Source organism: Salvelinus alpinus, chromosome 31 (genome assembly GCF_045679555.1).
Source record: "Salvelinus alpinus chromosome 31, SLU_Salpinus.1, whole genome shotgun sequence".
NCBI lineage: Eukaryota > Metazoa > Chordata > Actinopteri > Salmoniformes > Salmonidae > Salvelinus > Salvelinus alpinus.
This window is the reverse complement of record NC_092116.1, coordinates 4,239,777-4,251,800: the sequence shown is the minus strand read 5'-3', so window position 1 is coordinate 4,251,800 and position 12,024 is coordinate 4,239,777. Positions and strand designations below refer to the sequence as shown.

The window sequence follows — 12,024 nt, the reverse complement described above, 5'->3', positions numbered from 1 at the left end:
CAAAGCTCATTTTTCCAAGCCTTGAGCTGTCCTTAGATCAGATTTGAAGCCCTTAAGAGGACTGTTGTCGCTGATCCTAGATCAGAACCCAGGAGAAACTTGACCCTGGAGTATGTGACTATTCCCTGGGACATTGTTGCATGCATATTGGATTTACACGCTCAGGCCCACGTGACTGTCTCTGCTCGTTTCTCTTCTATCATGCTGTATCAAGAGCATAACAGTCTTTTTGAAAGTTCATGCAATTATATAGACCTTTCCCAGAACTTGTTTAGCAAAATTTGTTTGCTTCTTTCGTTATTGAAGAAATTAAATGATTAAATGCCTTAATCATTATTTAATTCCTTTTGGGGATTTTGTCAGGAAAGTGTTAAATTTACTTAAATTTTTTTCATGGAACAAGTTTGTTTTTGATTAAATTGAGTCTGTTTTTTAATTAAGTGTGACAAGAATAGTCCATGTGTGACCTCAGAGTTAAACCTCTTTATGACTCATTGGTTACTGTCATGACCTCCATCCCTCTTCCTGGCAGTGGTGAGGTAACAGGGGTGACGGTGACGGGGGTGAGGATGGTGGCAGGTGAGATGATGAGGGTTGGGGAAAGGAGGTCAATTTGGGGACGTCCCCACCCCCTGTAACCCACATCTGGCCCAGGAAACCATACAACCCCCCCCCCCCCCCCCCAGTAGAGCTACTGTCTACAAATGCCTGTTTGACTGAGGAAGAGTTGGGCCTCAATCAGCAAAGTTATATTCAGGTAGATTCACTATTTTATTGACTTGGATTATTTTTGTAACTTTGCGCGCACTCTCAGACACAAATGCACACACATAATCTCTTGAAGGAAGGACAGCTTGGCGAGATTCTGACTTGTAGCATTGATCCCAACTAGAGGATCCGTGGCTAGACATTCAGACCTCCGGAAAAAGCACACACACCGCTAACAAACTGCCCCCACCCCACCCTCTCCCCCCTGCCTCACCCAGTTCTTCAACACACCCTCAGACGGGGTCTAAAAAGCCCCCCTCTTCTTTGCCTTCAAGGTGTTTTGGAAAGTAACTCACTCATTTCCCCTCGGTACTATGTAAGAAGAAGAGAGTTGCTAAGCTGCGGTGTCTGTGTGTGTAAAACGCAATAAGCAGACAAGGCCTTAAGAATAGAGTATAACATAACAATATAAAGCAAGCAAAAATACAGTTTTAACGATCATCACATCGCTGGGCTTTGATTACCGCCGCAGCTCTTCAGTTCTTCAGTGGGGTTTACACCTTCTCACCCACAACTCCCTTTGCATATGGTGGAGTAGAATATGGAGAGGAGGAGAGGAGGCGGAGGTGTGTAGCAGTATGCTGAGGCCCGTCGCAGAGGTGAGGCCGGTTAGTCGCCAGGGACGGCAGCTGCGCCGCACTCACTGGCTGTGGCTCTTCCGTCTACTTAAGAGACGCTACAAGATCAGGTTCCATCTCTTTGAAATAGCAAGAACAGAATTCACGTCACACTGGAAGGGGGGGGGGGGGGGGTTCTAGGAGATGGACAGTATTTAAGTGTCCCGGTAGATTGGCTACTGGCGAAGTGAGAGAAAGCACTCCCCGGCCCAAAGACAGCCCAAGCATTTTACCCCCGTCAGTTGGAATCCGATCCGAAGGGCCAGGCGATGTCTTCTTTGAGACCACTGCAGATCACTCTGTGTATGTGCACTCGCATGTGTATGCGATGCGTGCTAGTGTGTGTGTGTGTGTGTGTAAGCCCATATCCCTTTGAAGAAATGTCTCTCATTATCTGGAGATGTCTGAACACAAGTAGTTGAACACAAGACACAGATAGTCAGTGACCCTTCAAGCAAACCAAATATATATATATATATTGTACCAATCAAAAGTTTGGACACACCTACTCATTCAAGGGTTTTTCTTTATTTGTACTATTTTCTACATTGCAGAATAATAGTGAAGACATCAGAACTATGAAATAACACATATGGAAACATGTAGTAACCAAAAAAGTGTTAAACAAATCAATCTATTTTAGATTATTCAAAGTAGCCACCTTTTTCCAGTCATAGAGGAGTGTGTGTGTGTGTCTGTGTGTATTTACCTTTCTGTCCATGTGAGATGATTTCCTGGTCATATGTCAAGTGACTTAGCTACCAAATTACCTATTTAAAAAAAAAAAAAAGCCAATTTTATAACATCAATAGCAAACAAATGGCAGTTGTGCAATTGGTTAATGTGTTCGTTAACAAATAAGCGTCCACTTATGACATTTATCAATGTGTTTGCGAGGAAAAACACTTCAACTGAACTGGGTCAATAATATTGTTTGTTATAGCTCAGACACACCGATAGGATTGTCAAACGTTTGCCTGCCGACAGTACTTCTGAACACAGTGTTGGCAGTCGTTCTATTTTGTGTTCACACAGCAAAGACCTTGAAGTCGTCAGCCACTTTAAGCCTTGTTAAAATACTCCAAACCAGAAGTTGTCAGTAGCTTTGTTTGGCAATGCATGTCTGTGTATCTGTTGTATCTTGTAGTAAAAATGTTTCCCCAGTTTTATTGAATTATCATGTTGATTTGTTAATTGTTCGTTCTCATCCCAACATCTGCTAGCTAGCTAACTAATAAGCTAGTGCACATTTTCAAAACTTCTGAAAAAAAATCCTTCTAGCACAAAACTCCTTAGCTAGACGTAAAAGACTTGCTCTAGAATTTTTATTTTATTACGTAGCTTTGTTTTAGTTAGAACAATTTGAATGTAAATGGTGTATTAGACTGGAAAGATGTACCCTATTTTTTTTCCTTTTTCTTGTCACTCCCCCACGTGGAGGTTCGTGCTCTCTGATTGGGTCAAAGTCATGTTGTCGGCCACTGCCGAGCATTGTGTTTCTACTAGTAGAAACAGCAGGTTTGTCGGTACCAGGTCGGTACACAGCATCTACAGTGGGGAGAACAAGTATTTGATACACTGCCGATTTTGCAGGTTTTCCTACTTACAAAGCATGTAGAGGTCTGTAATTTGTATCATATGTACACTTCAACTGTGAGAGACGGAATCTAAAACAAAAATCCAGAAAATCACATTGTATGATTTTTAAGTAATTCATTTGCATTTTATTGCATGACATAAGTATTTGATACATCAGAGAAGCAGAACTTAATATTTGGTACAGAAACCTTTGTTTGCAATTACAGAGATCATACGTTTCCTGTAGTTCTTGACCAGGTTTGCACACACTGCAGCAGGGATTTTGGCCCACTCCTCCATACAGACCTTCTCCAGATCCTTCAGGTTTCGGGGCTGTCGCTGGGCAATACGGACTTTCAGCTCCCTCCAAAGATTTTCTATTGGGTTCAGGTCTGGAGACTGGCTAGGCCACTCCAGGACCTTGAGATGCTTCTTACGGAGCCACTCCTTAGTTGCCCTGGCTGTGTGTTTTGGGTTGTTGTCATGCTGGAAGACCCAGCCACGACCCATCTTCAATGCTCTTACTGAGGGAAGGAGGTTGTTGGCCAAGATCTCGCGATACATGGCCCCATCCATCCTCCCCTCAATACGGTGCAGTCGTCCTGTCCCCTTTGCAGAAAAGCATCCCCAAAGAATTATGTTTCCACCTCCATGCTTCACGGTTGGGATGGTGTTCTTGGGGTTGTACTCATCCTTCTTCTTCCTCCAAACACGGTGAGTGGAGTTTAGACCAAAAAGCTCAATTTTTGTCTCATCAGACCACATGACCTTCTCCCATTCCTCCTTTGGATCATCCAGATGGTCATTGGCAAACTTCAGACGGGCCTAGACATGCGCTGGCTTGAGCAGGGGGACCTTGCGTGCACTGCAGGATTTTAATCCATGACGGCGTAGTGTGTTACTAATGGTTTTCTTTGAGACTGTGGTCCCAGCTCTCTTCAGGTCATTGACCAGGTCCTGCCGTGTAGTTCTGGGCTGATCCCTCACCTTCCTCATGATCATTGATGCCCCACGAGGTGAGATCTTGCATGGAGCCCCAGACCGAGGGTGATTGACCGTCATCTTGAACTTCTTCCATTTTCTAATAATTGCGCCAACAGTTGTTGACTTCTCACCAAGCTGCTTGCCTATTGTCCTGTAGCCCATCCCAGCCTTGTGCAGGTCTACAATTTTATCCCTGATGTCCTTACACAGCTCTCTGGTCTTGGCCATTGCGGAGATGTTGGAGTCTGTTTGATTGAGTGTGTGGACAGGTGTCTTTTATACAGGTAACGAGTTCAAACAGGTGCAGTTAACACAGGTAATGAGTGGAGAACAGGAGGGCTTCTTAAAGAAAAACTAACAGGTCTGTGAGAGCCGGAATTCTTACTGGTTGGTAGGTGATCAAATACTTATGTCATGCAATAAAATGCAAATTAATTATTATAAAATCATACAATGTTATTTTCTGGATTTTTGTTTTAGATTCCGTCTCTCACAGTTGAAGTGTACCTATGATAAAAATGACAGACCTCTACATGCTTTGTAAGTAGGAAAACCTGCAAAATCGTCAGTGTATCAAATACTTGTTCTCCCCACTGTATGTATTTTGTTCTAGCAAGAGAAGGAACGACTTCCTACTGTGATAACTACCTATAGGCGGTCAGATTCTCTGTGTGTTACATGATTTAGCAAACAAATGTTGAATTATGAACTTTGTCAATGTGTTTGTTTGCAAACAAACTCCAACATTATTCATATACAAACATATTAACAGTCTCATGCATGCACCAGGCACTTCTTAACCAACAGCCTGTGGTTAACAAGGTTAGAAAATGAGACACTGCATCACAGTGCTGAAGGCGTCACCACAGACCTGGGTTCGATCCCAGGCTGTATCACAACCGCCCATATTCGGGAGTCCCATAGGACGGCACACAATTGGCCCAGCGTCGTCCGGGTTAGGGGAGGGTTTGGCCTGGGGGGCTTTACTTGGCTCATCACGCTCTAGCGACTCCGTGTGGCTGGCTGGGTATCTGCAGGCTGACCCCGATTGTCAGTTGAATGGTGTTTCCTCCGAAACATTGCGGCTGGCTTCCGGGCGGGTGTTAAGAAGCGTGGTGTGGCGGGTAATGTTTTGGAGGATGCATGACTCGACCTTCGCCTCCCGAGCCCGTTGGAGAGTTGCAGTGATGAGACAAGATCGAAATTGGGGATAAAAAATAAATGTATTATGGGCAAAAAATCTAATTGCGATTTATATATATATTTTTTTGTACCAAATATTGTGATTTTACTTACGATTATATATAAAAACACTTGGGTAAACTGTTGGAATCATAAAATTTGAATGATCATGTCACGTTCCTGACCTGTTTTCTGTTAGTTTTTGTATGTGTTAGTTGGTCAGGACGTGAGTTTGGGTGGGCAGTCTATGTTTTCTGTTTCTATGTTGGTTAATGGGTACCTAATATGGTTCTCAATTAGAGGCAGGTGGTTTTCTCTGATTGAGAATCATATTAAGGTAGGTGTTGTCACATTGTTTGTCGTGGGTGGTTGTCTTCCGTGTCTGTGTTTGTTTGCACCATACGGGACTGTTTCGTTCGTTCATCGTTTTATGTAGTCATTTTTCCTGTTCGTGCGTTCTTCGTGTTATATGTAAGTACGTATGTTCAGGTTTGTCTACATTCGTTTTGTTGTTTTATAAGTATTCAAGTGAAGTTCGTGTTTTTCGTCTACACTTAAATAAATTCATTATGTCTAAATACAACGCTGCAGTTTGGTTCAATCCCTGCTCCTCCTCTTCGGATAAAGAGGAGGAGGAACGCCGTTACAGATCATTATATTTCTATGGTTGGAATACAGTGTGCATTTGGAATGCAGTTTTGTTTGGCATGACAACGAATGAAAAAGTAATGGAGGAGATGGTTGTGACAGAGTAGGAACCAAAGTTTGTAGAACCCTTTTGCATTCCATGTAGAACCCTCTGTGGAAACATGAATAGGTTATTTCTTCTTAGCACATTAAATATTGCCTTCTAGTAACTTATCTCAACACACAGCAAGACCACAAGATAGAACAGCAATGAATTACATAGACAGTCCAACCCACATAACCCACACAGAGAACCACATTGAGCTGTTCCTCCAAGATAACATTTATGGTTTATAACCACATTACTTAGCCTATATCTAGCCTTTTTTTTATGGTTGATTGGCCTATAACTGGCCAATGCAAAAACGTATGTCCACATTTCTGTTTAATTTGTATGTGTGTGTCATATGTTGTGTTGGTGGTGATTATCACTATATGCAATTCCCCACTGCCTTACTGCATTCAATTAGTTTCATAGTTGCTACTATGACTCAGTATTGCTTTGATCACTTGTAGCAGGCCTGTCTCTAATCATTCATACCAGACCGGTCTCTCTGTGAACTGATTCTAGATCAGCTGTCTCTTGCAGCAATAGACCTGTCTTAAGTCATTCAAACCATATCTCTCTGCCTCTGCTCCATCTCTCTCTCTGCCTCTCTGCTCCATCTCTCTCTCCCTGTCTCTCTCTCTGACTCTCCCGCTCTGTCTCTCTCTCTCTGTGTGTGTGTGTGTGTAAAACCCCTAAAAAGGAAGAAAAGAGTGAATGAATGTGTGTTGTGGAGCTTGCCCTGTGGGCTGAGCAGGGGCTCCGTACTGTATGGGGGGGTTTGAATCGTCCTAAGGTCCTGTGACTGACAGGGGCCCTAAGAAAGTATTAGAATGTTAGGTACATTTAAAAAAAATATTAAATGATTAACTTATAACCATTAATATAATATTTTATTTACAATGTACTAATAAAACTAACGGTTTAATGTTTTTGTTTTTGGCAAAAACTAAACATCCAGAGAACCCCCCCCCCCCTCTATTTCCATGAAATGGTTCGGTCCTGCCCCCTAACCAAGCGCGAATGGTACTCGCTAGCAGTGAAATGCGAGTGAGGAGTGCCGGTGGGCATCATGTCTCAGCTTCCTAAAGAAAAATCTGGCTTCCAAAAACGGAAAGAAAGAAAAGAATGACAGGAGCGAGAAAATAACTGTCACCCAATATTTCACAAAGGAAGGTGGGCGTAGACCGTGAGTGGTAGAAATGAACCTGTTAGCCTAGTTCACAGTGAAATAGGCTACTTTTGCTCCCCTAACATGAGTTACTTAATATCTTCACAGAAAATTGAGTGTTTACATTTCGCTTCAATTTTTGCCGACATTTAATCAACGCAGGCAAACTTTTAGCAAGCTATTCATACTAAATCAGTTGTCCCTGTCCCTGCCTGGTGCCAGGCCCAACAGATGCAGCTTCAGGCTCAGCAGCCCTGTCTCCCCATAACCCTGAACCAGCCCTACTCCCAACTGAAGGTGGTGAGCAGCATTGTGTTGAATGACATGTCAGTTGGCATAATTGAGGACAGGAATGTGATTCTCCAGTCAGGAAAAATCTCACTTGACACCGAGGCAGCCTTAAAGGAAGAGATGCCGGCTCTTAGAGATGGATGGGAGTCTCTCCTGTCTGAGGCAACACTGATTGCCACGCAAATGGATGTTGCACCTCAATTTAGCAAGGAACACAGCCGCCAGAGGAAAAGGAAGAGATTTCCTGATGAGACCTCTCAAGAGGAGACGGCTCAGGACAGTGCAGCAATGGTGTTTCGGAACAGTGTTTTTTACTGCTATGGACAACATCATAAGTGACTTGGACACTAGGTTCCACACCACTGCAAAAAATTGTAGAATCATTTTCTGCTGTTCTGAAAGTTGGTCAGATTAGTGAGGATAAAGTCCCTTCTGTGTGCCAACCACTGATCATGAAGTATTCCAGAGATGTCACACCTGAGTTTCAACATGAAGTAAGACACCTGAACACTGTATATGCTGCCACTTTCCCCCATAACTTGTCCCCTCTTGGTCTCCTGAATGCAATTTCTAAGCTGCAAAGCATTTTTGGAGAAGTGTGCGTTGCTTTACGTATATTTTGCACACTGCCTGTGACTGTTGCTGGTGGCGAGAGAGCTTCTAGTAAGCTAAAACGGATAAAAAAATTATAAAAATAAAATTGAGGTCCACTATGTCCCAGGAGAGGCGTTGCGGTCCTCCCATGCTGTCCATTGAAAGTCAGTTAGCTGGAAAGCTGGACTTCAAAGACTTGATCAGTGACTTTCTAGCGAGAAGGATCGGCGCTGGGCTCTTGGTGAGTGAGGCTGAGCAATTGCCAGTGATAACTGTTAAAATGGCATGGCTATGGATATACGACACACATGATGCCCACAGGCTGAGAACAAGAAATGTCTCAAAGTAATGGCTGGATTGCCATCACATTTGTTGTGCACAATCAAGACCCCAAGTGGAAGAAACCTGTTGATTTGGTGACCTCTTGACCTTTCCTCTAGCGCCACCATCAGGCCTTTTCATTTCCATTTTGTTTTCCATTTCCACTTTTCCAGCTGCTTATTGTCTAGTTGGTATGTATACTCAGTTCAAAAAATCTGCTGCTGATTTTATTATTTTGTTATATCATTCCACAGGTGATAATGTTACTTTATTTTAATTGAAGAGGTTAATGTATATTTAAGTTAGATTTATTTTAAGTTAACATGAATGAATAAGAGAATTTTCCATTCAAGAATTTGACCATTTAAAATGACATTTAGACTGTAAAAGATGGCCTTTAGCACATTTCTTATAGAGGGTCAGTCCTGCATCAAATAGTGCATTCCACTGTATGCGGAATGTTGCATGCATGTCTGCACAGTGTTATATTATCACAGCTCTCACACACACGCAGCTCACTATCGCACAGTAAATATTGGACTACAAGAGAGTTGCAAGCCTGCAAAGGTAGAGTTATTTAAAGCTTTGAATGGGTCGATTGGGTTCTGGAGGTGTGTGGTTACAGCAATTGCGCAGGGTTGGTGGGGCCCCAATGTGATATCTTTTCATAGGGGCCCAAAATCCCCGGTGGCGCCCCTGGGGCTGAGACTGGATCTCCGGGTCCAGACTTCTCAAACGTCATTGTCACAACAACACCTGTAGCCTGACCATAGAAAGACGACGACCAGATCTCACATCACACTGAAAGTCATGCCCGGTGTCGTTCAGGGTTCTCTGCAATGTCATAACTTCCATCTTGTATTTAGTCGATGTTAACTGCTTCAATTTGATTGAAGTCTATAACGATACAATGCGATATATATATATATATATATATATATATATATATATATATATATATATATACACACTGCATGAGATAACCAGTAATGATACCGAAATGTGTTTTTCTTCTTGCAGTTTATTAGAGAAGACATGAAGCAACAGCAAACGAACAAACACAGTAACCTGCACAGAGAAGACCAACACATCACTGTGGAGGAGCTGTGGAAGGGCTGGAAAACCTCTGAAGGTAGGAGATCGATGGAAGGGAGAGAGGGATGGAGGGAGGGTGAGAAAGGGGAAGGGAGAGAGCAAGAACTGGAGGGAAGTACTGTCGGGATTGGGATACTGGAGGGAGGTAGGGAAGAGAAATGGTAAATGGACATTTTGTAACTAACTTTTTCTCCCTGTCTCTCAATCCAATTTGCTTTATTGGCATGACTTAACAATGTACATATTGCCAAAGCGTACTTGAGATTTACAATATCAACATACAGTGCCAGTCGAAAGTTTGGACACCCACTCATTCAACGTTTTTTCTTTATTTTTTACTAATTTCTACATTGCGGATAAAAAAAAAAAACTTCAGTATTATTCTACAATGTAGAAAATAGTTAAAATTAAGAAAAATCCTGGATGAGTATGTGTCCAAACTTTTGACTGGTACTGTAATTAAAATAATAATAATTAATATGATCAAAGGGACAACAGTAACAACAATAACCAAGGGTCAAAATAACCATACATTGAACAATAACAATGGGATAGAGCACGAGTGCAGGTTGGTTGGTCTGTAAGACGCTGTCCCTCATTTCATGGAAGGCAGAAATATAGTGCCTTGCCAAACCACAGCTCCCTGCGTCCTCCCCCAACAGGATTCGTAGCCTATTCTCACCAGAGAGGTCTTTGAAACTTTGAATAAGGGTTTCAAATTTGGGGAAATGACACTAATTGTTTTATATATTTTTTAAACATTTTTGTCAGGAAATTCATCTTGCTCTCGCTCTCTCTGTAGTTCACAACTGGACAACAGATGACACGGTCCAGTGGCTCAAGGAGTCGGTGGAGCTGCCTCAGTATGAGAGGAACTTCAGAGACTTCCGGTTCAACGGCAACACGCTGCCTCGGTGAGTACGTTATCACACTACGTCTCAGTATACCCTCCAAATTGACTTGTGGTTCGAGGACGACACCAACATTTTACCAAGGCAGAGACAAGTGGCCCAGATCGAGACGCATGGGTACAGCAGTGGACGCGTCAATTCAGGCTACACATTCGACTGAGGCGTTTACCTTTATGTTCATGTTCTTATATTTTATTATTTCATATTGTTGTCGCGTTGTCGAGAAGGAACCTGCAAGTAAGCGTTTAGTTGGCCAATGTATACCATACCCTTACATATGACTAATAAAACGTGAAACGTGTACAGTAGTGACATTGTTATGACATTGTACAAATCGTAGAATGTCATAACACTTTCAGCATTTTTAACAGATGTCTCTTTACGTTAATCAAATTGTGGGTGCACTGTTATTTTTTTGAGTGTACAAACGTGAGTGGGTAGCCAACAGGAGCGCCTTTTTAAAGTGATTTTTTTGTTGTTGACAATCCGTTGAAAAACATCGAATGGTTGTGTTCATGTCACATGAAAAGGTAATACATGATAAAAGTTATATGACAAATATTTCCTATGTTTACTAGGCCCATGGAGATCATACTAAATGAATGGGAATTCTATGATTAGAACCACCCAAAAAAATTGCATGCACAGTGCTACTCAGACCAATGCTGCCGACTGCTGGATATGTGAGGTAGTGCAGGTGGAATGGGAAAGAAACTACCAAACGTGACACAGAGACACACACATATGCACAAAGGCACGCTCAAACGCACACACACCCACCCACCCACCATGTACCCACTTCGACTGCCACAAAATCTCCCTACCCATGTAGTCACATTAGTGCAATTTAGTGTACTTACACCCCAGTTTTTATCATGACCCTGAAGTCAGCAGGATATTTTGTTATATAAAGGTGTCAGCTATTGACTTTAACTTGAAACCACCTGTTTAGTTGTCATCAATAAGAGGTAAGAGAAGTTATATTAGAAGCTCTTTAGGATTGTGATTCACCGATAGCCGGACGTACACTACCGTTCAAAAGTTTGGGGTCACTTAGACAGGTCCTTGTTTTCCATGAGAACATACATGAAATGAGTTGCAAAATGAAAAGGAAATATAGTCAAGACGTTGACGAGGTTATAAATAATTGTGTCCTTCAAACGTTTTGCTTTCGTCAAAGAATCCTCCATTTGCAGCAATTACAGCCTTGCAGACCTTTGGCATTCTAGTTGTCAGTTTGTTGAGGTAATCTGAAGAGATTTCACCCCATGCTTCCTGAAGCACCTCCCACAAGTTGGATTGTCTTGATGGGCACTTCTTACGTGTCATACGGTCAAGCTGCTCCCACAACAGCTCAATAGGGTTGAGATCCGGTGACTGTGTTGGCCATTCCATTATAGACAGAATACCAGCTGACTGCTTCTTCCCTAAATAGTTCTTGCATAGTTTGGAGCTGTGCTTTGGGTCATTGTCCTGTTGTAGGAGGAAATTAGCTCCAATTATGCACCGTCCACAGGGTACGGCATGGTGTTGCAAAATGGAGTGATAGCCTTCCTTTTTCAAGATCCCTTTTACCCTGTACAAATCTCCCACTTTACCACCACCAAAGCACCCCCAGACCATCACATTGCCTCCACCATGCTTGACAGGTGGCGTCAAGCACTCCTCCAGCATTGTTTCATTTTTTCTGTCTCACGAATGTTCTTCTTTGTGATCCGAACACCTCAAACTTAGATTCGTCTGTCCATAACACTTTTTTCCAATCTTCCTCTATCCAGT

The 12,024-nt window shown here is 42.5% G+C and overlaps 1 protein-coding gene across 2 annotated transcripts in view; it reads left to right on the top strand.

Moving 5' to 3' along the window:
- Positions 1-12,024, top strand: part of LOC139561243 (stromal interaction molecule 2-like) — a 92,839-nt gene that overhangs the window by 53,444 nt on the left and 27,371 nt on the right. For both annotated transcript variants that reach the window (XM_071378218.1, XM_071378217.1), the window contains exons 3-4: positions 9,260-9,371; positions 10,137-10,248. In XM_071378218.1, the coding sequence (XP_071234319.1) occupies positions 9,260-9,371; positions 10,137-10,248 (224 nt within the window). The remainder of the gene's footprint in view (positions 1-9,259; positions 9,372-10,136; positions 10,249-12,024) is intronic.